The 27,044-nt window shown below is 36.2% G+C and overlaps 1 protein-coding gene across 7 annotated transcripts in view; it reads left to right on the top strand.

Annotated features, from left to right (window-relative positions):
• Window positions 1-27,044, top strand: part of PREX2 (phosphatidylinositol-3,4,5-trisphosphate dependent Rac exchange factor 2) — a 303,757-nt gene that overhangs the window by 199,291 nt on the left and 77,422 nt on the right. For 6 of the 7 annotated variants that reach the window (XR_006794332.3, XM_064588242.1, XM_064588240.1 and 3 more), the window contains 3 exons: window positions 2,431-2,533; window positions 8,809-8,952; window positions 17,468-17,582. Coding sequence is in view for 6 of the 7 variants with exons in the window: in XM_064588242.1 (XP_064444312.1) it covers window positions 2,431-2,533; window positions 8,809-8,952; window positions 17,468-17,582 (362 nt within the window). In the remaining variant the exon portion in view is untranslated. Of the gene's footprint in view, window positions 1-2,430; window positions 2,534-8,808; window positions 8,953-11,035; window positions 14,518-17,467; window positions 17,583-27,044 lie in introns of those variants that run through there. The other variant, XM_064588244.1, reaches the window with a different exon arrangement.

The raw sequence follows: 27,044 nt of genomic DNA, 5'->3' as shown, positions 1-27,044 counted from the left end.
GAGTTGTGGTACAGACATACCATAGAATATTATTCAGCAATAAAAGAAGAATGGAATGCAACATGGACGGACCTTGAAAACATTATGCTGAGTGAAGTAAGCCAGTTGCAAAAGACCACGTATTATCTGGGTCCATTATTATGTTATATGTGAAATAAGCAAATTTCAGAGACTGAAAGTAGACTAATGGTTGCCTGGGGCCCAGGACTGGGGAATAGGATGTGGGGCATGAATACTAGTGGTATGGAGTTCCTTTGTAGGGTGGTGCAAATATAGTAAAATTAGATTATGGTGTTAGTTGCACAACTCTGTGAGTATACTAAAAACGCCTATGCTATACACTTTAAATGGTGAATTTTATAGTATGTGAATTACATCTCAAGAAACTGTTTTTTTCTTAGTCTTTTGAAACCCTTAACTTCATTTAAAGATTTGATAAAAAATCCAAAGTTGCTTTAAAAAAAAACCAAAGAAACCCATATTTTGTCTGCCTCTGGTAACAAGTGCATAAAAAGTGTGGAAGGTTCTCTGGGAGCTGCAGGAGCCGGGATTGTGTGTGTTCCTGATCTGAGCACAATCCATAGTCACCTGGGTATCACTTTAGCCACATCTGCTGAAGCGTCACGGCTTGCACTATAGCAACCAGAGGCCCACCTGTTTGGGACATCTCTTCTTTGTATGTATTCTTCTTAATTGGGAAGATACTGATTCTTCAGTCCTGTCCTTCCTATTCCAGGTTCATGGCATATACTCTTGCTTACTTCAATGGACTTTAAAAAATAACAGTTCACTAAACATTTTTCCAGCACTTACTGTGTACCATATACTGCATTAAGTACCAAACCAGGGTGCAAAGGTGATGATTGTCTTAATTTTTTGGTTTCCATGCTATAGATCTTTGGGATCTGGGGTTGCCTTGGTGATTCTTTTTCACACAACAGACATTCTTTACTATCTCCTTCACCCTCTGTTCATGTGGCCTGAAAAATATGGCTATAAGCTTATGGCAACTTTTAAAAATGTATATAAAGTGGGGCGCCTGGGTGGCTCAGTCAGTTAAGCATCCAACTTTTGATCTCAGCTCAGGTCTTGATGTCAGGGTTATAAGTCCAAGCCCTGGGTTGGACTCCACACTGGGGTTGGAGCCCACTTTAAAAAAATGTATATTAAAGCATGTTAAAATCACTATTTAAAAGGATCATTGATATTCTTAAGGAAACAAATGTTACATTTAAAAGATAAGCTGTGTATGATAAGGCTAATAATTCTTTCTTCATGCACAAAACTGCTAATAGGAAGGCCAGAAGGTAGTACTAGAAAGATAATATTGCTGAGACATGCACTGAACTTGTTACCACGTCTGGGCCTTACTTGCCTCAGCTGTAAAATAATATGCTGTTAGAATGAAAGGAGTGATTAAAACAAATCAGATTGCATAGTCACAGGATTTTAGATTAAGGCCCTATAAAGGCAAGTAAGATAAAAATGATTCTTGTCCCCAAGATCTTTGGAAGAAAAATCATTGCATACATGCAAATTGCTTTTATTATTATAAACAGGATGGCAACTATGTACTGTAGCTTTTCAATAAAATGATATTCTTGCCTTTTAGCTGTTACATTTTTAAGATTATAGAAGTTTAGAGGCAGATAGATGCTTATTGTATACACATTTTTTTGTAAATGTTAAAAATCATTATGAGGAATTCTTAATCTCAGGAAACAAACTGAGGGTTGCTGGAGTGGGGGGGGGAGGGATGGGATGGCTGGGTGATAGACATTGGGGAGGGTATGTGCTAGGGTGAGCGCTGTGAATTATGTAAGACTGATGAATCACAGGCCTGTACCCCTGAAACAAATAATACATTATATGTTAAAAAAAAAAAAGATAGTAGGAAGGGAGAAATGAAGGTGGGGAAATCAGAGAGGGAGACGAACCATGAGAGATGATGGACTCTGAGAAACAAACTGAGGGTTCTAGAGGGGAGGTGGGGTGGGGGGATGGGTTGGCCTGGTGATGGGTATTAAGGAGAGCACTTATTGCATGGAGCACTGGGTGTTATACACAAACAGTGAATCATGGAACACTACATCAAAAAGTAATGATGTAATGTATGGTGATTAACATAGCATAATAAAATTTAAAAAAATCAATATGGTTTGAATCTAGCTACAAAATAGACTGAAAAGTTGTGTAGAACCATTTAGATAATCTAGAAAAAGAAAAATCTAAAACTATAAAAGAGACTTGTAACTTTGAGGGATTTGTTAATTTCATTTTAGGCAGTAAATTCTTAGATAAGTGTTGGTAATTTGGTTTGCATGTAAATAAAACACAAGTGAAGCTGCTTAAGGTCTGGCGATGTGATATTATGTTATAGTCTATCCTATACAATTCTATCATATCATGTATTGTTTCCTTTCCTTTTAGACAGATGAACAAGCCATGCTAGAAGATACACTCGTTGCACTATTTGATTTGGAAAAAGTTTCTTTTTACTTTAAACCATCAGAAGAGGAACCACTGGTTGCAAGTAAGTAGTTAAATGGTTCATAGTTGTTTCATAGAATTTTTTTGGCATCAAACAACGTATGGCATAACTTTGATGTTAATATATTTGATATATAGGGCGCCTGGGTGGCTCAGTCGTTAAGCGTCTGCCTTCGGCTCAGGTCATGATCCCAGGGTCCTGGGATCGAGTCCCACATCGGGCTCCCTGCTCGGCAGGAAGCCTGCTTCTCGCTCTCCCACTCCCCCTGCTTGTGTTCCTGCTCTCGCTATCTCTCTCTCTGTCAAATAAATAAATAAAATCTTTAAAATATATATATATATATATATATTTGATATATAGTTCAAATTGTTTTATATAAAATATTATATTTAGGGGAAAATAATAATAACCAACTGTGGAGGTGATAGAAAATATATATAATTTAAATCTATAGATAATTCTAAGCTTTTATTTTCATCTATTAGTTTGGCCTCCAAAACTTTTCTTGAGTGTGTGCATCAAAATTTTGTTCTAGTCAAGATTTTTTTTTTTCCCTGTTACTGTGATAAAATACAGAAATGATAAAGTTTAGCATTTAACCAGTTTTCAATATACAATTCAGTGGCATTAAGTACCTTCACAATGTTGTACAACCATTTCCACCACCCATCTTCAAAACTTTTTCATCCTACCTAACAGAAACTGCATACTCATTACACAATAACTCCCCATTCTTCCTCCTCCAGTCCATAGTAACCTCTATTCTACCTTCTGTCTCTATGCAGGTGCCTAGAGTACTTTGCATAAGTGGGACCATAGAATATTTGTCCTTTCTGCTGCTTTTTTCATGTCAATTTTTTTTAATAAAATGACTGCCCTAATATTTCTGGCTATAGTGGATAAACTCAATGGCCTTCAAGATTTTATGCAAATATATAAATATTATATAGCAAAACTGACTGAATTGAGTTTTCCTTTCTTATTTCAGTTGATCCTGTAGGGAATGTATTAGCAGGCAATGAATACAAGCATTTAGGGCCAAGAAGAAAGAGAGGAAACCTAAGTTATGTTCACATTGTGTAAAATTTAGATGTAAACCAATCAAGAAAGACATAATTATTTGATTTGGCAATAATGGATAAAATTTATAATTCAGAAGGTGTAAACATATATTCTCCATTTTCCCTAGCTTAACAATGGAAATTGACAATCATTACATCTGAGTGTCAAATTTTAATGTGTATAAATATAATTATATTAAGTGTCTTGATTCATTTATTCATCCTGTTCTGTTTCCAAGATGGCAAAATCTTTCCTGTCTTGTTTGCTGTCATATCTCCAGCACCCAAGAGAGTGTCTGTAATGAAAAAGGCGGTATTTTTTTTTCAAGGAAATGAATGAATAAATATCAATTAAGTGTATACAGTCAGTAGGAAAAATGGTTTTATGGCTACAAAAATAGGAGGAAAAAACAGTGTTAAGAATAAAGGAGAGAATTTCAACAGCACATAGTTGTAACTAATGTTGCAAAGAAGTTACTTTTTGAATGGAATTGAAGGATTGAAAAGTAACCCTTCAATTTTGCCTTTTGCCATCGTTAAGCCTAACAAATTTTAGAAGCATACATTCAGAGAAATAGAAATATCTAGGCTTTAATCTCTATATCTTTGCTGCGAGTTATCATTTATCTACCATTTCAACATTATCATGAATAGGTTTAAAATGTATCTATCAACCCAAGAAATCTTTAGCAGTTTGTTATTTTTCTGTTTCTTGTTTTTTTTTGGAAGTGTGAGGGTCCTATGTATTACATAAGGTAGAAGATGTGAGCTTCTTCAGGGCTGGGAAAGGTTCTTATTTATTTTCATATTCCTAATGTATAGAATGATAAGTAGGAACCCAATAAATACTCATTTAAATCATTAAATAATCATTTAATGTGATTTAAGAATGATAAGCATACATTCATTCATCAAAATTTCTTAAATGCCTACTTATGGCCAAGCACTATTCTAGGTGTTGGATACAGGAGAGTACTAAGCAAACATATCCCTCTTGGAGCTGATATTCAAGTGAGGAGAGATTAATAATAAGCAACATAAATAACTTAATTTGATCATAAACTAGAAGACAATAATATGAATGTGTGAGAGGAAATAGAAGAGAACAAAGGATAACAATGCAGGGGCAGGTGAGAGGTTGCAAATATTTAACAAGCTAGGAAAGCCTTACCAAAAAGGAGAGCAAAGACCTAAAGGGGTGGAGAGGTATTTGGAAGAGGGGTGTTCCAGACTCTGAGGTGGGAACAGGTATAGCATGCTCTCAGGATAGCAAGGAGGCCTGTGTGACTGGGGCAGCATTGGTGAGGTGAAAGAGCAGGGGATGAGAACAGAGAGGCAGCCAGACCATTGAAAGAACTTTGCCTTTCTAATTAAGCCATGGAGCAGAGGAACGACATGATCTGGCTTACATATTGAAGGCTACCTCTGACTGCTGTGTTGAATAGAGCATTGTTGGGCTCAAGGACAGAAGCAGAAAGACCAGTTAGGAAGCTACTTCAGTGGCCCAGGTTGAAAGATGACGGCGACTTGACCTTGAGGGTAGCTGTGGGAATGGTAAAAGTTGATTCTGTATGTATTAAATTATGAAGGTAGAGAGAACAGAATATTATTAAAGTTTCATCTTCACTGACAAATGAGAGAGAATGAGAACATGAATTACAGCGTTAAGGATTTAGGTTATATTCAAGGGAGAACTTGGTAAAGGGGATTAATTGATAAGGATATTATTATTTGAGTAAGTTGTATGGTCTTCTGTGGGCATGTATAAAATAGAACATATTTTCATTTACTTTAATAATGTAGGCATGATTTTGCCAAAGGCAGAGAAATTCTGTTTTCACAATATAACCTGTTTTTCCTTTTAAATTTTGCTTGAGGAGCTGTAAGCTCACAGGAGTACTGTTTTCCATTGTTCAAATATGACATTACTGGTGAGTGGTCTGTTGAACAAGCAAGCAAGGGGTCCGTGTTATAAGCTCAATAAAATACTTATTGCATAGCTACCATGAGAGATTTAATTTCAGCACATTGAAAAATATAAGAAATATTAAAGGTTAAATAATTAAGACCATGTAAATAATATTAATATGTAAATGCGCATATATCTGTGACGATCATAAAAATTCGTATATATTTTTAAGTATTTCCCCAAAGGTTAACCTCAACTTCTGTGAAAACAGATCCCTAGTGAAAGGTCACTTGCAATGCTACACTATCAGATATTCCAAGCAAGTTACTAACAGTGATGACAGGAGTATAGTTATCCTTTTAAGTTGATTCAGGAAAGAAGAGAATTTTTCAATACCCAAGTCTCATCACATCCTGTTGAAGTGGTGAAAGGAAACTAGAGCTTTATTATTAATTGCATGTGATTTGATCTTTCTGTAAGCTTAGAGGAAGAAGCGTCAGATTGACAAATTCACTTGCATCACTGTAGTGAAGACTCCTTTGGCTGCATGTCTTTGAGGGAAGGACCCAGTATGAGTACAGAGGGGAGGAAGCATGAAGATAGAAAGAGAACACTGGTTTTGAAGATAAGAAACTTGAGTTCCAACCCTGCACCCCTCTTATCCACAAACATTAGGGTACTAGCTTTCCCTGACTCATGGGGCTTAAAAAGATAATGTATTTGAAAGTCTCTAGCATTATGTGAGGCTCATGGTGGTATTCAGTAAATACTTGAATCCATCCTCCTCACTTTATTACTCTGTATTATTTTTAAAAAGCTGTATTTAACATTTCTCATCATCATATTTTTTGCATTAAAGAATAATGAGATTTGGAAGAAATATGGCATGCCAGGCAAGTAGAACTCAAATATCTGGATTGAAGACATTTTATTTTCTTTGAAGAAATAATTATTACGTATATACACCATACCAAATGCTGAACTAAGTTCTGGAGATATAGTAGTGACTAAATAAAGACCCTGTTGTTGCAACTTAGAAACTAGTGGGAGACACAAAGTGGCAAGGTACCCCCCTACAGTATAGGGAAAGTACCAGATCCTTTCTATGCCATATTATGTAATTAGTGAAGGAGCAGTAAGTGAGCTAAATGATTAGGTTGTATAAAACTAAATATATTTTATGGAAAATCTTCATGTTTTTGGAGAATAATATAATGATTGCTGATCTTCCCACCCTTTTATGGTGATGCAGGTAATTTTACTATAATGATTAGGGGAATGAATATTTTTGAGCTTCCACTCTTTCCAAATGGGCCAGGCACTGCGCCTGGAACTGTGGATGCCATGGTGAATAGGACAGACATATCCCTATCTTCATGTAGCTCACAACCTACTTGGGAGAAAACAAATAAGGAATCAATGACAAAGATGATTAGCCTCATGATAAATCCTCTGCAGGAAATAAGTAATGCATAATGAATGAGGATAAGGTGGCCTTTTAAGTGGTCAACAGGGAAGGGCTCTCAGCAGAAGTAGCTTTTAAGCTGAAATCCAAAAGACCAGCAAGACCCAACCCTGCAGAGGGTCAAGGAAGAGCAATTTAGGCAAAGGGAACTAACAACTTCCTAGAGACTTATTTTCAAACTCATGGGCCCATTCAATGACGGAGAGCCCTGCTTACAGGGATGGGATGCCGCTGTTGAAACTCCTTTCTAGAATGAATCTCTCTGTAGGGTGGAACCAGAGACCTTTTCCTTGTGCAATAATGTTTTTGAAGCCTTAAATCATTACATAGTCCTAATCATCAAGTTTTTCATAGCAGATGAATTTCCATAAATAAAAGGCAGCAATTTTCAGCTCTACATTATTATGCACTTTTATAGGTATACCAATTACTTTGAAAGTCTTCATTCTTTCACTCTTAGTTTTAACTTCATTTGAAATTTAATATGCTTGATAATGTTCGGTCATTTTCAGTTTCTTAGGTCCTGGTAGAGCATTTTTATTTGTTCTTTGTTAGTCCTATAATACAGAACTCCAACTGCTGCATTATTATTTTCCTTTCAAAAACATTATCCATTTGATAACAGAGATTGGCCACCTTGGTGCCAAAAGATAAAGGAACGGAATTTTAAAAATTGAAATATAAATGAAAGATATTGCATGAAAAAGGGAACTCAAATATACAAATACTTAGTATATACACATAGGGATTTTCTTTAGTGTCCAGGCATCCTTTTTCTTTATTATAGAGCCAGGGAAAAAAGGATTTTCCCAGTCATTAAAATCCAGTTAATTTCCAACTCTTCAATTGAGAAATGTATTCTCTTTCCTAAGCCAAAATCCTTTATATCTCCCTTAAAAATATAGAAACAAAAATAAAATAAGCATTATTATATGACATAAAAGAGACTTGTAGATGTTAATACAATACCTCTGCTATTGATATGCATAATTAGATATATTTAATAAGAAACCTGGAATCTCTGTTCCATTAATGGTATTTAACCTTGAACTCTGCTTTTACAAATAATTTTATTTAAGAAACAGGTTAGAACTAACAAATATTGAGTCAAGAACATGTATTAAATGTCTACTATATTTTTGCCTTAATTTTTAATGGATTAATATGACTATTCTAGCTTTTTTAATGAACTGGAAATTATTTGTCATGGATAAGTGACATAAAATGAAAAGGATTTATGATAGCACTGTGAAATACTCCTACAACATTGTAGCTTTTCAGGTTGGTTGTTTTTGGGGGTTTGGGTTTTTTAAAATTTTTTGTTTTTGAGTAATTGCTTTCAGGATCTTTGTGAAAACAAAGAATTTGGACAGATAATTTCTAATGACTGTAGGGGATCAACAGAGGTAATACACTTTTGATCTCATGTTCAGAGAATGGAACTTGCAAAACCCATGCTAATTTTGATAATGGTTGCTATGTACCCAATTTCTTGTACACTACTTAGGAATTGTACCCCAAGGACTCATTTTGACTAAAATATGAATGAGGCAGATGCCCTGGGAGATTCTGATTCCAAACCATGTGTAACTAAACTTCTCATTTAGTTAAGTGAGACATATGGCATGTCAAAGTATAACAAAGTTTCCTATTGTAGAATTTTATATACGGTACGGTAATAAATCTGTTGCTTTAGCTAATAAGATTCTGATTTAATACTCTTTCACTGAATAGCAAGTTTGCCTAACCTGAACTTGACATACATGGGTACTTTTAATATATTAGTTTCTAGTGATTTTCAAGATTTTTTAAAAAGTTAACAAATATACTTTATAACATATCCTGATTTTTGGAAATAATGTAACATTAAATGTCATTTTAGATGTTCCTCTTACTTATCAAGCGGAGGGGAGCCGGCAGGCTCTGAAAGTTTACTTCTACGTTGATAGTTATCATTTTGAACAACTGCCTCAACGTTTGAAAAATGGAGGAGGGTTTAAAATTCACCCCGTACTTTTTGTGCAAGGTAAACCGCTTTCCTTTTTATATGTGTACTTAAATTATTTTATCTCTATTGATTTTTTTTTTTAAGATTTTATTTATTTATTTGACAGAGAGAGACACAGCGAGAGAGGGAACACAAGCAGGGGGAGTGGGAGAGGGAGAAGCAGGCTTCCCGCCGAGCAGGGAGCCCGATGTGGGGCTCGATCCCAGGACCCTGGGATCATGACCCGAGCCGAAGGCAGACGCTTAACGACTGAGCCACCCGGGCGCCCCTCTATTGATTTTTTAAAATACATGTAATTGTTACCATCGTGGGGATTTTTTTCCATTAATTCAAAAATTCCTTCATAGTACCTAGGTAATATATTTACTTCTGGGAATGTTTATTAAGGAAACAATAAGATAAGGTTTAAGGGGCGCCTGGATGGCTCAGATGGTTAAGCATCTGCCTTCCGCTCAGGTCATGATCCCAGGGTCCTGGAATCGAGCCCCACATCAGGCTCCTTGCTCAGCGGGAAGCCTGCTTCTCCCTCTCCCTCTACTGCTCCCCCTGCTTGTGTTCGCTCTCTATCTCTCTCTGTCAAATAAATAAATAAAATCTTTAAAAAAAAGATAAGGTTTAAATGTTTATTAAGTAGGACTTTAAGTATTTACAATGGGGAAACAAGACCTGAGTGGTTGAAATAGTAAAGATAAATTAATTTGGCTTAAATAAATTATGGGAGAGTCATTAAAATTATATGGCTAAAGATATTTTATGAGATAGAAAAAATTTGGCAATATACACATGCAGGTTACAAAAAGAATTTATATTATAGATAATGTAATCCATTATCTTAAACATACTTAATGTACATAGAGTGTTTTCAGTATCATTGGGTGACTAAATTGATGATGATTTTTTTATTCTTTGAGTTTTTCTGCATTATGTGATTTTGGTTAGTAAAAATAGATTCCTTTTGTAAATAAAAAAAATTTTGTTTTGACAAATGAACAATGAGTTTTAATGCAATAGAAGAAATTGAGTTTAACATGAGTAGGAAGATTCTTGTGAACTGGTTTCCAAGGGAAGGTCCTGGATTTTTTTTATTTCTGGGGTCACAAATGCAGCCTCAAACTGATCAGAAGTCCAGATTATTCTAGTGTAGTTTCTTCTGGTCTGTGATATCTTTTTTTAACTCATGCTGTGGCCACAAGATTATATCAATTTCTCTGAGCAATTCCACAGAGCATTTCATACCTTCTTCTGTGGAGTTTTCAAGAACTGCAATGGTTTTGCTGTGGAATTTTTATATTCTAATAAAAAATGAGAAGAGTAGAGGAATAAAATCAATCTCTGTAACTGAAGGACAGGCATATGAAATCAAAATCCACTGCCAAGTGAAAATTCTTGTACCATATGCATATTATTGTAATTCTAAGATAGATTTCCCTTCCTTGAATTGCCAAGGTTTGAAAACAATGACTACCTCAAACAGATACTTGGTAAGAATACATTTCAGCAGAGGAAAATGTCAGGTGCAGAGAAGATCTTAGGAGTTATTAGAAGTTATTTTCATTTTTCTTTGGAAAAGAAAGGTAATACAAGATTCTGTAAAGGAATGAAAAAAAAAAAAAAGAGGAAACAGCAAAAATAGACCTTTGGAGCTATGTTAGGAGAACAGTTAGCCTAAAATATGTTAAAAGCCATTACACAGATAGATAGTTTTAGAAGACAGAGAAGGGTGCTGATCTGGAATGTTAACTTTTATAGGGTTTAACCAGAATTTACAGTTATTAAAGATTCTTCACTTCCTCTCCTTTATTCCCCTTTTTAAAAATTCTGTCTTTGAAATCATGACTGAGATGACAGATGGCATTTTGCATCTTTTCAAAAAAATTATTACATTTGTGACAAATCAGCCATAAATAGCTGAATATTCATACTTAGCAGCAAATGTTCATAGGAAAAGGGAGAGTATTTTCCAAGTAACCTTATTTTATAATTGTGGCTAAAGCTAATTTTTAAAAAAACCCTAACTATATATTATTTTAGTGAATACAATATCGCTTTACAAAATGTAAAGAAAAACTGTCGCTAACATTAGTTTTTAATATTCACACAGCAATAAAATGTGAGAAAGCCAGAGTGGAAAGACTTCTGCAGTTGAGGTCACAGAGAGGGAAAGAAGACTGGGAAACAGCTTGTCTCATTAGCATGGTGGCAGTGCTTCCTTAGAGGGTTGCGGAAGTTTATCTGCACTCATCAGACTCCCATGAGGATTCATTATTACTCACTCTTACTATTCATCAGAATGGGAGAAGCCCAGGAAAGTCAGCCCTGGCTTGAGTAGAGATAACCATCTGGTAATCGAACGTGGTGGTAAATGAAGAGACTCCAAATGGTGTCTATTCCGGAGATGAACGTTTACTCAAAGGGTTTGTTTCAGGTGTACATATGTACATGGGTCTTTGCTGGCAAATATTTAAAAAAAATAGAAAAATGAGATGAATTTGAAAGGCTCCTGGGAAAACTATTTATGTCAGCCCTTATAAAGTTGTCTGTTACATCATGTACTTGGAACAGGAAGCAAATGTACTGCTTTCTTCCCATTTTTCTTGCCTGAATGGACCCTTCTGCATAGAAGGGCACAGGAACTGAGGGGGCACCCTGCAGAGATGGCGCCAGTTGTGAGATCAGGAATCCCAGTGCCAGAGGCAAGTAGGATACACTTTAGGGAACATGTGTCACTGAAGGCCAGACCTACAGAAGAACAGAAATCTAGGCAAACAGAACAAGTACAGATTGACAAGGTAAAGATCACAGAAGCAGCCAGACAGGAAAGTCAGCACAGAGCATAACCAAAATGCTAGAAGGTGAAGATCAGACAAAAGTGGTCTTCTGTAAGTACTTCCTACAGATCAGGGAATTAACCCTGTTGGGATCCCCAAGCCCTTGGTGAGATAAAGCAAGTGACTGTAAACTGTGTGAAAATGGGAGTAAGGAGGATAGATATTCAAGGTCACTTCCTCCACCCACTCCCCATGGGCTTGTTTTCATGCTGTCTCTCAGTGGTTCTCAATACTGGCTACACAGTAATCACCTTGGGGAGGTCTTAGAAAATACCCATGCTTGGTCCCACACCAAACTGATTAAGTCAGAATCTCTGGGATATAGGGTCCAGATACCAGTATATTTTAGAAGTTTGTTTATTTATTTATTTATTTATTTATTTATTTGACAGAGAGGGACACAGTGAGAGAAGGAACACAAGCAGAGGGAGTGGGTAAGGGAGAAGCAGGCTTCCCGCGGAGCAGGGAGCCCGATGCGGGGCTCAATCCCAGTACCCTGAGATCATGACCTGAGCCGAAGGCAGACGCTTAACGACTGAGCCACCCAGGCGCCCCTATTTTAGAAGTTTTGCAGGTGACTCTAAGGTCCACGGGAGTAAGAAAGCACAGGTCAATGTGGATTATGAAACACTGTGCAATTATCCAGTTAATCTTTGCTTAATTAGATAATCCATTTCACAAAGGCTTGACACTTCTAGATTTGGGGGAGCCAGGGCAAGGGAGCTGGGTGTTTTCAATTCTGCATTGTTAGGTCATTAGGATGCAGGCTGCCCCTAGGAGATTTGATTTGGGTGGGACAGTTTTCTTCAGCAAAGACTGAAGATGCCCTAAAGAGCAGACGGCTGAGGGATATCTTCTAGGAATCCCAACAGCTAGGCAATAAGCCCATCCTTTCTGGGAGGAGATCCAAGTGGGCGACCTGCCATGATCCACACCCTGTACCCTTAGATCCATTCGAGTCAAGACTAGAAGCGTCTCCTTCGTGACTCTGATGGGCTCCCTTCCTGGTGAGATAATCTAGAAGAAGCATGGTAAGGGCACAAGCCATAGCCCCTGCTGCTATAGCTGATTTGGGGCTGCAACAGATGCTCATCTTCCCTCTTCTGTATTTGTTGTAGATCAGCCTTGCTCTCACCCTGAACCTTCCGGTCTCAGTGGCATGACTAAGACCTACATCCCCGAGGGGCCTAATCCCCCTGTTCATTCTGCCCTTCTCAGGACAGGGTTGCTGCATTTGTGCATTTACCATCAAATCTGGACAAGGGAAGTACCAAGAGGGACCTGAGTGGATTCACCGGGTGCCAAACACGTTCCTTCCTGCCCTCATTATGTAACAATAGCCCTACTTCCTTACCATGATCAGGGTCCACTAGCCTTGCCAAGATGGTGATTGCTCTTCCTGGGTGCCTTGGCACAAGGAGCCCTCAATACCCTGGTGGCAACCATAGTTTACATTCAGTGGGACCCCTGCCTTGTCTCCGAGGGAAAGTGTGCCTCTTTGGTGATCAGGACATTTTAAACCCATGGAGCCAGAGTTTCAGGGATGGGAAGCACACATCCCAAGTGAGGCACTGGGACTGGTGTCATATTAGTTTCTTAGAGCTGCCATAACGAAGTACCACAAACTGGGTAGCTTAAAACAACAGAAATTTGTCTATCATCCTTCCAGAGGCTAGAAATCTGAGATCAAGATTCCCAAAGGCCATGCTCCCTTGGAAGGCTCTAAGGAGGAATCCTTCCTTATCTTCTAGCTTCTGGCAGTTGCCAGCCGTCCTCGGCATTCCTTGGCTTGTGACAGGGTAATTACAGTCTCTGCTTCTGTCTTCACACGACCTTCCTCCCTCTGTGGGTCTGTCTCTGTATCTCTGTCCAGATTTCCCTCTTCTTAGGAGAACACGAGTCATTGGATTTGGGCCCACCCTAATCCAGTATGACCTCATTTTAAGTTGATGGCTCTGCAAAGACCCTATATAAAACTTAGGTCACATTTGTAGCTACCAGGGGTTAGGACGTTTGTCGTATCTTTTTGGAGGACACAATTCAGCCCTCAACAGATGTTAAGCAGGGACCTTTCTGCTTCCACCCTTGGTTCCTGGACCCATGTATTCTACCTGTTAGGGATGTGGCATCATTAAAGGTCTTTGATTTTGGTTGCACTGTGTCCTGGAATATGGTATCTGTTCTTTGTATTGTTAGGCACCTGTTCCCTGGGTCTCTTATGATGGTTTTCCTTACACTAACTAGGACATGCGATGCTGGTCCTTTCTCCACAAACACACTCTTGTGTATATTTGTTTTTCTGCCTTTATGAAAAAAGCTGGCACCAGAAGTGATAAATCCTAACTCTTACCTCTTTAAGTTGTCTTTCTATTCTCAGAGAATAATTAAAATCAACCAGAAACTTGAGCATTTTCTCTTCTATTACTTTTTTTAATTAAAAAAAAAATCCAGTATAGAGCGTTTTCTCTTTTAAACAAAAGGGAACATTTTGTGATAAACATTGTCATTTTCTAAGGTTCCCTCATTCAAGTATTTATTTTTTATTTTGAGGTTTTACAAAACTCTACTTTAGGTCCTTTAAAAGATGAATTCCTTAGTTTTCCCTTCGGATTTTATACTGTATTTGAAATTGAAGCATTAAATAGCTTTTTATAAAAGAAGGAACAGTTCCCAGAATTGAGATTTCCTAAATGTTAGAGTCAGTCTATGAACATGTGAACTCACCCCTCTTTAAAAGGCAGCACAACTTTTCCAACATACTGGTCACATTTGGATTGATAAAACTTGCTTTCCTCACAGAAATTGTGACCAGTTCTTCTGAATTCTGACCAACTGTGACCAGTGCAGATGTCTTGTTTTACTTAACCATTAAAGTGTCATCATGCTATCAGGAAAGAGTATTAGTTAATTGAAACTATTCTTAAAATTATTCTTCAGATATTCTGTATTTTTCCTGATCAATCCCTTTCTTGGAAAAACCTTGAAAGGTATTTTGAGTGAGTGGAAATGCAGCTCATTTTCAGTCTTAGAATAATTTAATCTTTACGTTTCTCTAACATTCATTATGTTTTTCTTTTTTGCTGATTGCCTAAGTTTGCTGGGATGATTTGCTTCCTCAAATTCAGAAGTGGTAAAAGGAAAACAAGCAAACAAAGAAACTCATCATATTTTCAATACTGCTTTTAATTAAATGCTATTAAATATTTATGCAACCAAGAATGTCAATACTACTTTTAAGAAACATACTATTATCTGGATGAGAATTAAGGAAACTAGACGAGAAAATGCTGAGAGCCAAACTGGGAAATTTGGACATTATATATTTAACCTACTTTTGCTGAGTATAGAAATTGAATTCGATAAAATATTATCCCATTTTCTTGTATTTATAATGATAAATAACCAAGCTCTTAATCTAAAATCAGGAATGTTGTTCTCTTTCCTCTTCTTTGCCACACAGTTTACTTTTAAATATAGAACTCATCTGTTTTTGTCGTTGTTGTTCATTTCCTCACAGCCCTGCACATGCGCCGTAACATTTTGCTGATTGTTAAACATTTTCCCCATTTAAAAAAATTTCTATGTAATTATGTATTTTAACTGTTGTTAATTTGGAAATATTGTCAAGGAAAGTCATAAAAATGTCAGTTTGTTTTTATGTGGCAACAAGCTTTTAGAGCAGGACTGAACATTCTGGCCAAACTGAGTCTGAGTCATCAAGACTTCTATAAAAATTAGACCCCAGGTATTTTCGTATCTGTCCCCACTCCACCCCTCACCACGATTTCCCTATATCTCCTTCCTAGTGTTCTTCCAGTCTTTATGATTTTAAATCACAAATTGAAGTGTCTTTGTATTGGACCCTCCTCTTTACTTCCCAGAACTTCCTATTTGGCTAAGCACACTTACGCATAATCTATATCTCCTGGAAATTGCATTAGATAATGCCTGTAGGGCATTGGGTGTGTTGTCTAATATATAAAACACATTCAATGAATGGAAGGAATAGTCATGGGGTCTCTTAATACTGTTATTTAATTTAATTATTTCCCAAGAATCATAATTAGTAGGTACTCTACTATTTTTTTATTTTCCATTTCACAAATGAGGAACCTAAGGATCTTGGATTTTAATTAACATGGCTAAGGTCATACAGCTAATAAGGAGTGAATTGGTGGTTTTACTCCAATGCAATGACTTTCATTATTAGCTTTACAACTGGTAAGAGGAATTCACATTGAAGGATGACTATTGATAGACTGAATCCTCTGAATATTTGCCTCTCACAAATAACATCTCATTAATGGAAGTGAATGTGGCATTTATTTGAGGATTGTTTAACCAGGAAGACTTCCTTTTATTTCTTGTATGTATTCAGGACCAGAAGCTTGCTGAACCAGTTACAAATATTCTAATAAATGCAGAGGTCATAAGGAATAAACAAACAATCCTTGAAACAAGCCTACAAATTTGATATCATGTACTGAAGTAGATGTAGTAAGCATCTCTCTAATTTTCCATAAGTGGTTTTCTCAATTATAAGCCAATAATACCATTTTTTTATTTCAAATTGAGCAATACTCTAAAAGGTTTTTTGTTTCTTCAGTGCTATAGAAATCTTACTAGTCAAGAAAACAGCCCAGCAAGTATTAGTAATGAACTTGTGATAAGCACTGGGTGTTATATGTAAGTGATGAATCACTAAATTCTACTCCTGAAACCAATATTAGACTATATGTCAATTAACTGGAATTTAAATAAAAACTGGAAATAATAAAAAAAAAATTAGCAATGACTTTTCTATTTTTGCCCCTAAAATGGTGATGTTTTTGTCAACTTGAAGAAACTTATTAGTTTAAAAGCTATTGCATTTAGCATTTTTGAAAGAGGATTAATTTTTTTAATCAATTTTGAAATAATCTGCTGAAAATTGAGGCTTAATAGTGGCAATAATTTCAAGGGGAAATAATTTACATTTCCAAATTGGATCCATTGCCATTTCTGTTCCTGGCAACCTCTCCATAGGAGATCTTGTATTTCTAGGCACTTCCATGTAATTCATTTCCTTTCCAAAAGGTTAAAAGTACCATCACATAAAGTTTAAAGGAAAAAATACTTAACCAAAAATGTTAGTTAAGAAGGAAATCCATTTCAATCAAAAGATGTTTAAAATTAATGGGGAGTTATATATGTATGTTTATACTTACTTATTTTTAACTAAATTAAGCATTGTAGTAAGGGTAGTATTCTAAGATTATCTATACTTCAATTCTATTACACTCATATTTCATAAGCACCTGCAAGAGAATGTAAGTATACATGGAGAGCAGCAATTTCAACTTTTTTTCTCTTATGTAGGTTAATATGCAGTTCTGCCTCCCATACATATGTATGTATATATATAATATATATATGTATATGTGCATATATATATACATTAAAAACAGAAGACGGTTTAAATTAGAAATTACCTATTAGATATACCTCATTATATCACTTGATATAATCACCAAATGTTTGATATTTATTTTGAGAGGAGAGGAATGATTTTCATTCATTTCTGGACTGGTGAAAGATAGTTTCTTGCATGTGTGGTCATAGTCAGTGTTTTAAATACATTTACTAATAATCAATAAGATTACACTAAATGTGGAGAACTTGAGTTATGAAATCACATGAAAGAGAACATTTACTTGTTTACACAGCACTGGAGAGCATGGAAGGATATTATTATAGAGACAATGTTTCAGTGGAAGAATTTCAAGCCCAGATAAATGCAGCCTCACTGGAAAAAGTCAAACAATACAACCAGAAGCTCAGGTATGTAATTGTTCAATTTTTAAAAAAAGTAAGTTTTCATATTTTGGCAGGAGTAGATGAATTGCGTTTTTGACATACTCATTATTAAGTGATTGATGATGATACTCTTTTTGATATAAAGTCTTTTTATTTAGGGTTTACTATTTCAAATATTCAATGAGTACACTTTTTAAAAATAAAATAGAAAAAAATGTTTGGAAAATTTTCGTGCTATTGTCTTAATTGCTGAAGAAGATCAAAAATTAAATATTTATTAGACCATTTCCAGGGGGAGGAGAAAGCTTAGATATTTTATAGTGGTATCCCCTAGATGGTTGCAGTAGATGAAGGGTGGTAAGTAAAATAGGTTCCTTTAAACACCTGGCACCCTGACACAGAGAGAAGAATATGGTTAACACAGAAGATACGACACAGCATTTACTTGGTTTTGGAAAAATATCTACTTTCAAATACATATATTAATGTTTGGATTTTGCTGTTTTTCCTCTCTAAAAATAGTGTTACTGGCAGAATGACCCTATGGCAGGGAAAATTAGCCACAGTAAGTTCGAAAAGGAAATGTGTTATAATTCAAAGCTTTAATTTTTGACAAATCATTAGCATATATATCTCCCTCCTACCTTATGAATTATTCTGCGAACAGGTCATCTTTTTAAGTTACTTACAGATTATAGCTTTTATTTTGAAAGAAAAATGTTCTTGTTCTACCTTAAGCCTTAATAATTCAAAAATACTATTGTGACATTTTTCGGTTTTGTCCACAATATGGCTAAACTCTGAGGATAAATTAATTCCTAAAATTCCTGATATGGGGAGGTGCTCATTCTTGTAGTTATGACCAATAGATAGGCTTTCTTTCACTACAAATGCTTTGTCTTTCTCCCCCAGCTTCACACAAACCTGTCCCTTTTCCTAGATGCTTTACTCTGTTCCATCATTTTATCACTTGTGAAGCTCTCAGCCTTAAAGCCCCCAATATCTTTTTGATTTCCCATTTTCTCTTCCTCCTAAAATGTTGGAGATCCTGATGAATCTGACTAAAATGTCTCTGGGACTAACCCCATTTTATTACCTCGTCCAGATCACTATTTCTCAAAGGTGTATCATGTAATGACCCCTTTCACAGGGAAAACCAAAATAGTTAATCTTGAATGCTTAGTATGTCCACTGACTAAGAAACACTGACTGAAGAAGCTTAAGCCCAGTGTTGTGAAAATCTTCAGTTGAGGACCATCATGACAAAAGACAAGTCTGGCCTTTGTAACTGATCAAATACATTCCTAGGTTATCTTTGAAATAAGGAAACAAAATTAAAACATTTATATAGAACATGTGGGCCCTGAGAACACATCCCCGGACTCCAGTTGAGAAAATAGGTCTAGACCATTGCTGTCACATCTTAACCGTCTCCTGTCTCTAAGACCCCCATGTTGTTTTAATCTACTCGGGATTTTGCTTCCAGATAATAATTTTAAGTCACATCTTACTGTGTTACTCTCCTGCTCAAAGGATTTGGTGATTTCTTATTGTCCCAAAAAGGAGTCAAAACCTCTTTAGCATGGCAGTCAGGATTTTGCATGACTTGGGGTGCCTGACTGCCTCAGTTTGTTAAGCCTCTGACTCTTGATTTTAGCTCAGGTCATGATTTCAGGGTCCTGGCGTGAAGCACCCCCTCCCCTGTCACTCAGCAGGGAGTCTGCTTTCTCCCCCTCTCTCTGTCCCTGTTCCCACCCACTGCTCACACGCTCTCTCTCTGAAATAAATAAATCTTAAAAAAAAAAAAAGAAAAGATCTATTATGACTTGACCTGAGATTTCTTTTCTCCACCTACGCTCCAGTCATGCTGTACTCTCATTTCCAATCATGCACCATAGTTTCTTTCTACCATGACTTTTCTCCGTCCATCTAGCATCTGTGTCCTCTATTTCCAGCTGTTTATAAAACTACTATTCATATGATTCAATGTCCAGCTCTAGTTAATAGTTGTCTTCATAAAATATTTTTCTTTTATTATTGGGCTGGGATGAGACCTGGCCATTAGATTCTCTAGCAGTCCCCTAGGAGTTTCTGCTGTGTGGCTAGAATTGCAAACCAATTCCCTAGATCCTGGAGTTCTCAAAGGATGATCCCCAGACTAGCAGGTCAATGCCATCTGCAAACTTGTTAAAAAAAAACTCTGGGGTGAGCCCAGCAATCTTCATTGTAACAAGTCTTCCAGGTGGTTCTCATGCATGCTCAAATTTCAGAACCACTGCCCTAGGCTAAATGAATGTCTTTCATTTTACTTCGTTTATGGCTACTACAGAATTCAGCTTTTCTCCCTGATGATAGTTATGTGTACAGATTTCTCATTTTCTTTATTCTATGATAAGCTTCTTAAGATGAGAGATACTTTAAAAAAAAGATGAGGGATACTTTTATCTTGGTGTTTCCTGTGGTGTCTATCAAAGTATTTTGCATAGGGTGTTCTCCAAAATGTATGTTTAGTTGCATTAACTTATTTAGGTATAACGTACAGAGAGAAATGGAGATGTAGCCTAGCATTCACACCCCTGTGGGTATTTTTTTGACAGAAATAGAATAGATACTCATTTATAACAGATACCTGATAAGATATTTAAGATTCTTTATTAAGAAAAACAGCATGTATACCAATGCATGCTATCTTCTTCACATAAGAAAACATTTTAATCCATCTTTTCTGGAGAAAACATTTTGAAAAGCACATAAACCCCTCGGTACAAATTAGTACCCTTGTCAGTAATTAGCTGCTCTATATCCTACTTGTTGCATATTTAGTTTCCTTTACACAGGAAGACAATTATTTTCCTCTTTACTTCCAGTAATGCCTTCTCTTCCTGCTTACTTCTTGAATAAGGGTGTTAATTCCTTCCTTAATTTTTCCTTTTACTTTGTAACCACAGATACTCTGAACTTGCTTTTAGGCAATCTGTTCGTGGTCTGGGGGGCCACAGGCCAACACTGACCATTTCTGTAAAGGGGCTCTTACTGTCCATTGTAGAAAAATAGTCCTCAGGTGTCTCTAGCTCCTCATAGACCAGAGCCTTTTTAACACTTTCGCTGAAAACCATTTCATTCTGGATGTTAATTTATTTGCTAATTAGACCTCAGAAAAGGCCTTTTTTTTTTTTACCCCTTAGCCTTACAACAAACTAACAAACATAAATAAACTAGTGTTTTATTAGAAAACATTGTTATTTTTTTTTTATTACAAGTTTCAGAAACTAAACTCAAACTGGCATAAACAAAATAATGTATTGGCATATCTAACAGGTATATCCATGGGGTGTGGCTGCATTAGGCACAGCTGGGTCCAAGGGTATGGTCGTCAAGAATCCCTTTTCTTTCCCTGTCTCTTGGTACTTCTTTCCTCTGTGTGGGCTTCATTTTCAGGCAAGGTTGTTTCACATTTGGGTAAAGATGGTCAGTGAAGACCAATGTTGCATTCAAAGAAGAGAGGGTGTCTACCCCCATTACTCCTCCATGGAGAGTTCCAGCAAAGGACCTGCGGAGGCGGTCATTAACCAGACCCAACTCATGTGCCCATTCTTGGATGGGCTTAGCACCACACAAGAGCAATGGACTGTCACAAAAAGTGCAAAGTAAGGATGCTGGACAAGAGGGAACAATGGATTCCATTCTAGTTCTAGAGATTTCTCCAGAACAGCAAAGAATAGGTGGAAATAATATGCTACTTAACATAAAAGATGATGACAACTATAATACCTATCAGTTTTTAAGAACATATTGAGTCAGTCATAATGCTAGGTGAGTTATGTGGATTATTTAATAAACCAGTGAGTTCCATATTATCATCTCCACTTAAAGGGAAACTTACACAAATTTACCTAGATAATAAGTAGTAAAACTAGGATTTAAATTGCAGGCTTTTTTTTCTTTAGAGTTTATACTTTTGCACTATGTTAAGTCATCTTAGTTACTGAAGTGAACATAATATGCTGAAAACACATTATCTGTTACTAAGGTGTCAGATACTATCAATTGCTCTGATTTTGGGCCATCAGTTATTCATTGATTCAGTGTTCATGAAGTTTCCATTCCTATGAAATTAAGAAAAACAGAAAATGAACAAATAAACAAATCAGTAAACAAATTATTGCAGATAGTGAAAAGTGCAATGAAGAAAACCTAAAACAAATTGCCATATTAGGAGGTTGGTTATTTAGAGGAGGTAATAGTTAGTGATGACTTATTTATTGGGTGGTATTTGGACGGAAGACTGAATCAAAAGGAGACAGCCTTGCCAAAATGGGGGGAAGGTCTTTCCCAAAACAATGAACTAATGTACATAAATCATAAGAATAAGCTTATCATTTTTGAGGAAGACAAAGAAGGCCAGGAGGATTCTAGACATTAAGGATGATGATGCATGTCAAGAGAGATTTGTAGAGACTTGGTTATGTAGGACTGTAGGCCATTATAGGTGGTATAGATTTTATTGTAAGTACAATGCAGAAGCCATTGGAAAGCTTTTGTTTAATTACTGCTGCCCATTTGTATCTTATGCTTCTATTGCAAATAACATCTAAAATGGTTGACATTTTCATAAAGTGGGCTGAGACCAGCTGGCTGGTCTGACCACTCCTCTTCCAGTCTCTGGAAGGACAGACCATGCAGTACACCTGGGAAGTCTTTGCAGTATGCCTCAAGGTCCTGACACTGGTTGCCTGAAGACACTCTGGTTTAGCTGTTACCCCCAATGAACAAGTTTCAGCCAGCAGAAATGTTTAACAGCTCTGTCTAAAATATACCATCCTATGCCAAATCAGATGAAGTTCTTGATTATTAAATACCATGTAAGGGTCTCCCTGATGTCTTCTATGCTTCCTCAAACCCTATGGAATGGGAGAAGGTATTTGCAAATGACATATCTGATAAAGGGTTAGTATAAGAACTTATATGATTTAACACCCCAAGGGGCGCCTGGGTGGCTTAGTTGGTTAAGCGACTGCCTTCGGCTCAGGTCATGATCCTGGAGTCCCGGGATCGAGTCCCGCATCGGGCTTCCTGCTCAGCGGGGAGTCTGCTTCTTCCTCTAACCCATTCCCCCTCTCATGTGCTCTCCCTCTCTCTCTCTTTCTTGCTCTCTCAAATAAATAAATAAAATCTTCAAAAAAAAAAGATTCAACACCCCAAAGAAACAAATAATCTAGTCAAGAAATGGGCAGAAGACATGAACAGACATTTCTCCAAAGAAGACATACAGATAGCTAACAGACACATGGAAAGATGCTCAGCATCACTCATCATCAGGGAAATACAAATCAAAACTACAATGAAATACCACCTCACTCCAGTCAGAATGGCTAAAATTAACAACACAGGAACCAGCAGGTGTTGGCAAGGATGTGGAGAAAGGGGAACCCTCTTACACTGTTGGTGGGAATGCAAACTGGTGTAGCCACTCTGGAAAAAGTATGGCGGTTCCTCAAAAAGTTAAAAATAGAACGACGCTATGATCCAGCAATTACTAAGTACTTACCCAAAGGCTACAAGAATATTGATTCAAAGGGATACATGCACCCCAATGTGTATAGCACCATTATCAACAATAACCAAATTATGGAAAGAGCCCAAATGTCCATCAATTGATGAATGGATAAAGATGTGGTATATATATTCAATGGGATATTACTCAGCCATAAAAAAGAATTAAATCTTGCCTTTTGCAGTGATGTGGATGGAGCTAGAGAGTATTATGCTAAGCGAAATAAGTCAGTCAGAGAAAGACAAATACCATATGATTTCACTTATATGTGGAATTTAAGAAACAAAACAAATGAACATAGCAGGGAAAAAGAGAGGCAAACCAAGAAACAGGCTCTTAACTACGGAGAACAAACTGATGGTTACTGCAGGGGAGGTGGACAAGGGGGATGGGTTGAGCAGGTGATGGGGTTTAAGGAGGGCACTTGTAATGAGCACTGGGTGTTGTATGTAAGTGATGAATCACTAAGTTCTATACTTGAAATTAATGTTACACTGTTAATTAACTGGAATTTAAATAAAAACTTGAAGAAAAAAAAAGAAAGAAGTAATAGCTTGTAAAGTGTTTAATTCAGAAATTCTAATCAGGAAATTTAGGAGAAGGGGCATTCTTATTCCCTACCTTCACCATCCTCATGCTATTTTATTCTCTGTCTTCTACCTCAGGCTTTCCTTTTTATTCCCTCTGGCCATGAGCCATCTTCCCCATTAGCATCATTTTTTCCTGCCCTACATGGTTGTAATTTATCATTACCAAACCTTTCATTTTAATGTATCCTGCTTATTGACAAAAAATACCACTGCATGGTGACCAGTGAGACAAAATGCAATGTAAATGGGAACAATATTCTGTGTATTAAAGTACTTCTTTCAGTTTGAGGAGTCTAGATGGTTATTTTTTAAATATTATTTTCAGTATAAAGTCAACAGTAAAATATAACAGAAAAATTAAAGGAAGCAAGTTGTATATTAGTTTTTGAGATCATTTATTATTTTTGTGAAGTGATAAAACTTCATACTGAATTTTTTAGGGCTTATAATTTTGGATATCTAAATGTAAATTCATCTCTTTACAGAAATAAGGCAAGAAAATATTCAAAGCATATATTCTCTTAAGGTATACCCTTGTGGATAAAGAATTTTCTTTAAAGAAAGTTTTTTTAAAGCCAAAATGTAGTTTATATAACAAGCAGAAGGAAGATAGAAATCTTATTTTTGTTAACAAGAAATGCTATACAGATACCAATCTCAGAGCCATGTATTTTGAACAATTTTTTCAACTGAGAAATGTCTGGCCAGAAGTATGCACGTGTTTGGGTATTCCCATGATAGCATCTCCATGAAATGTGTCATTTCTTTCTACCTCTGAGGAAGGGAAATGTCAATGACTATGTTCTCCTGGCATAAGATAGATATCAATGGTGGCATAGACTCACTGCCATGTTTTGTCTTTAAGTACAGCTATCAAACAGCATGAGAAAATAAAGAACATCAGGACCTGAGCCTTTACACCCTATCTCCACTCATAAGATCATACCCCCATTCCTGTTTCTGTCTTCCCTCGGAGTCTTCAGTCCATAAAACACTGTTTCCTAGTCCTATTTGGATAGCAAACAGTATGTCCAAGCTTGAAATGGAGTATTTTGGTTGTTCTATTGATGAGGAACTGTGAAAGCTACCTTAAATCAACAAGAGTATTGATTTAATGAAATCTGAGAGAGAGTAAGAGAGGGAGAAGGAGGTAGATCAAGACAGACAGAGAGAACATTAAATAGAATATAAATAATGCCTTTGTCCTCCAGTTGTGTTTCTTTATAAAGCTGCAGCTTTTAGAGTTATTAACTGATGTGATTTTTTTTTTGATTAACTGGAAACATTCCAGATGTATATTTATCTCCTCCATAGCAGTTTTTTATTTGTTTTTCATTCTGTCCTTCAGCTAAATTTCATTTTTTTATATTTTAAGATGCATCCATATTTCTGTTTCTGTAAGATAAGCTATAAACTAAATGTGTATATTCAATCTCTTTCTGTTTTCAGACCAGGAACACAGAGTTTCCAGGTTGTAAATTTTGTTTTATATTAGAAGTGATTCTTCAATAGCAAGAGAAAACATCTAAGTCTACAAAAAATGTGAATTCATTTATAAGGCTTAAAAGTTTTCTAGACTCCTTTTCTATATATGAATTATATAAAGGATTTAACATTTACAGAATATAAGTTATACTTAAGTGCCAAATTCTTACACAGTGTAAATCTAAAGGAACTGTTGGATACTGATATTTATTCAATAAACCCTGCGTGCCCATCAGGTACCAGGGACAGCTTTACATTGGGGCCATTACAGAAGACAAGATAATGCTGCCATACAGGAAAATTTTGCCTGTGGATTATGATAAACATTAAACAAAATTTTTACTAATAACTTACAGCAATATGTGAAAAACTTCTGTAGGGAATGTGTAAGGTGCTTGTAGGTGTGTAAGAAGGAAATCAGTCTTAATTGGGAGTGGGATGGGAAGATGGTTAAAGGTTTTGGGAATGAATGATTTGAGGAAGTGACATTTATGCAGAGATCTGAAGGAGGATATGGGCTTGCATTGTTTAAAGGACAGGGAATGGGAGATAAAGGTGTGCAGAAGGGGTATTTCCTAGCAGAGGGAACAGCATGTGTAAAAATCCTGAAGAGAGAGAAGGAGAAATTTTAAAGTATGTGTAGACTAGAATTCAAGAAGAAGAGGGGCGTGAGACAGATGTGTGAACAGAATCCCTCCCATACTTCCTTCACTAACAGTTCTTCCTCAATTTCTTTTAAGCCAGCTGTCGCCCAGGGCATGCTTCAGCTCTATTTCCATGTGCTGAAAGAATATAATTATTTAAGATCCATCTCAAATTTATCTTCCTGCAGGAAGCCTTCAGTTATAGCCTCAGCTGAAATTAAGCAATTTCTTTTTTAAGACTTAACAACCTCTTTGATTTCGTTTGTTTTATTTTGACTTGAGTGTTACTTACCTGTCTTGCTCAATACATATGAGGGCAACCAGATCCTAGTTCTGCACTGTGCTTGGTACGTAGTAAGTACCATAAAAATAGTTGAATTAAATTGGAAATCAGGTTAATTGCAATGTAATGGTCTTCTATTTTTGTGCTATTAGCATTTTATTGAATTTATTCCAGTATCCAGTCTACTTCTTTTTATATCCAGAAAATTTAGGGCTATTTGAAGGGTACAGATGCTGACTCTGTTGGAGACCTCTCTCAAGAAAATCATCAGTGTAGCCAAGGTTCATAGATTTCACATGGGACAAAATCCGATAAAGTTGAAATTATAATGACACTTTTAGAACAACATATCTCTTCTTTATTTGAAAAATACTGAAATTCTATTAAACATTGCCAGCATTGCTTTCTGAGACTGCAGTGTGGCTGTATGTACATTTATGCATGTAGTCTTTAATTTATCTGGACTGTACTTATTCTTGTCTGCATTCAGATGAATTCGTTTGTTCTTGAGAAGCTGTAATTATGTCTAATATTTATTTTTATGTTACTGTAAGGGAATTTTTAATGCAGTTTTTAAATAAGGACAGCAAATGAGATTCGAATTAACTACGTGTTAAATCCTTCATTGTGATAGTATTTATCAAGGATGAATAGATATTCTGGCTGACAAGGAGAAGCAGATCATCTTTAAAATCATCTTTAAAAAAAAAAAAAACCTTTGAAGAGAACTGCCTCTATCTCAAAGCTAAAAAAAAAAAGCTATTGTTTTCACCAAAGCAAAGGGAAGATCAAAGTTCTTTTTTCTCAGAATTTCCTTTGGAATAAATGAGAGCTAGAAATGTCACAAAGAAAATTAGCATACCCTGAAGAATCAGTTAGGGAAATATACTCTGTGAGGAAAAATTGTCAGTGCTTACGGAAGCAAGATTG

Source organism: Mirounga angustirostris, unplaced genomic scaffold (genome assembly GCF_029215605.1).
Source record: "Mirounga angustirostris isolate CCGP_5_RB_7025 unplaced genomic scaffold, mMirAng1.0.hap1 SCAF_4, whole genome shotgun sequence".
NCBI classification, from domain to species: Eukaryota; Metazoa; Chordata; class Mammalia; order Carnivora; family Phocidae; genus Mirounga; species Mirounga angustirostris.
Note: the sequence above shows the minus strand (reverse complement) of the source record. Positions and strands in the feature narration are given on the sequence as shown.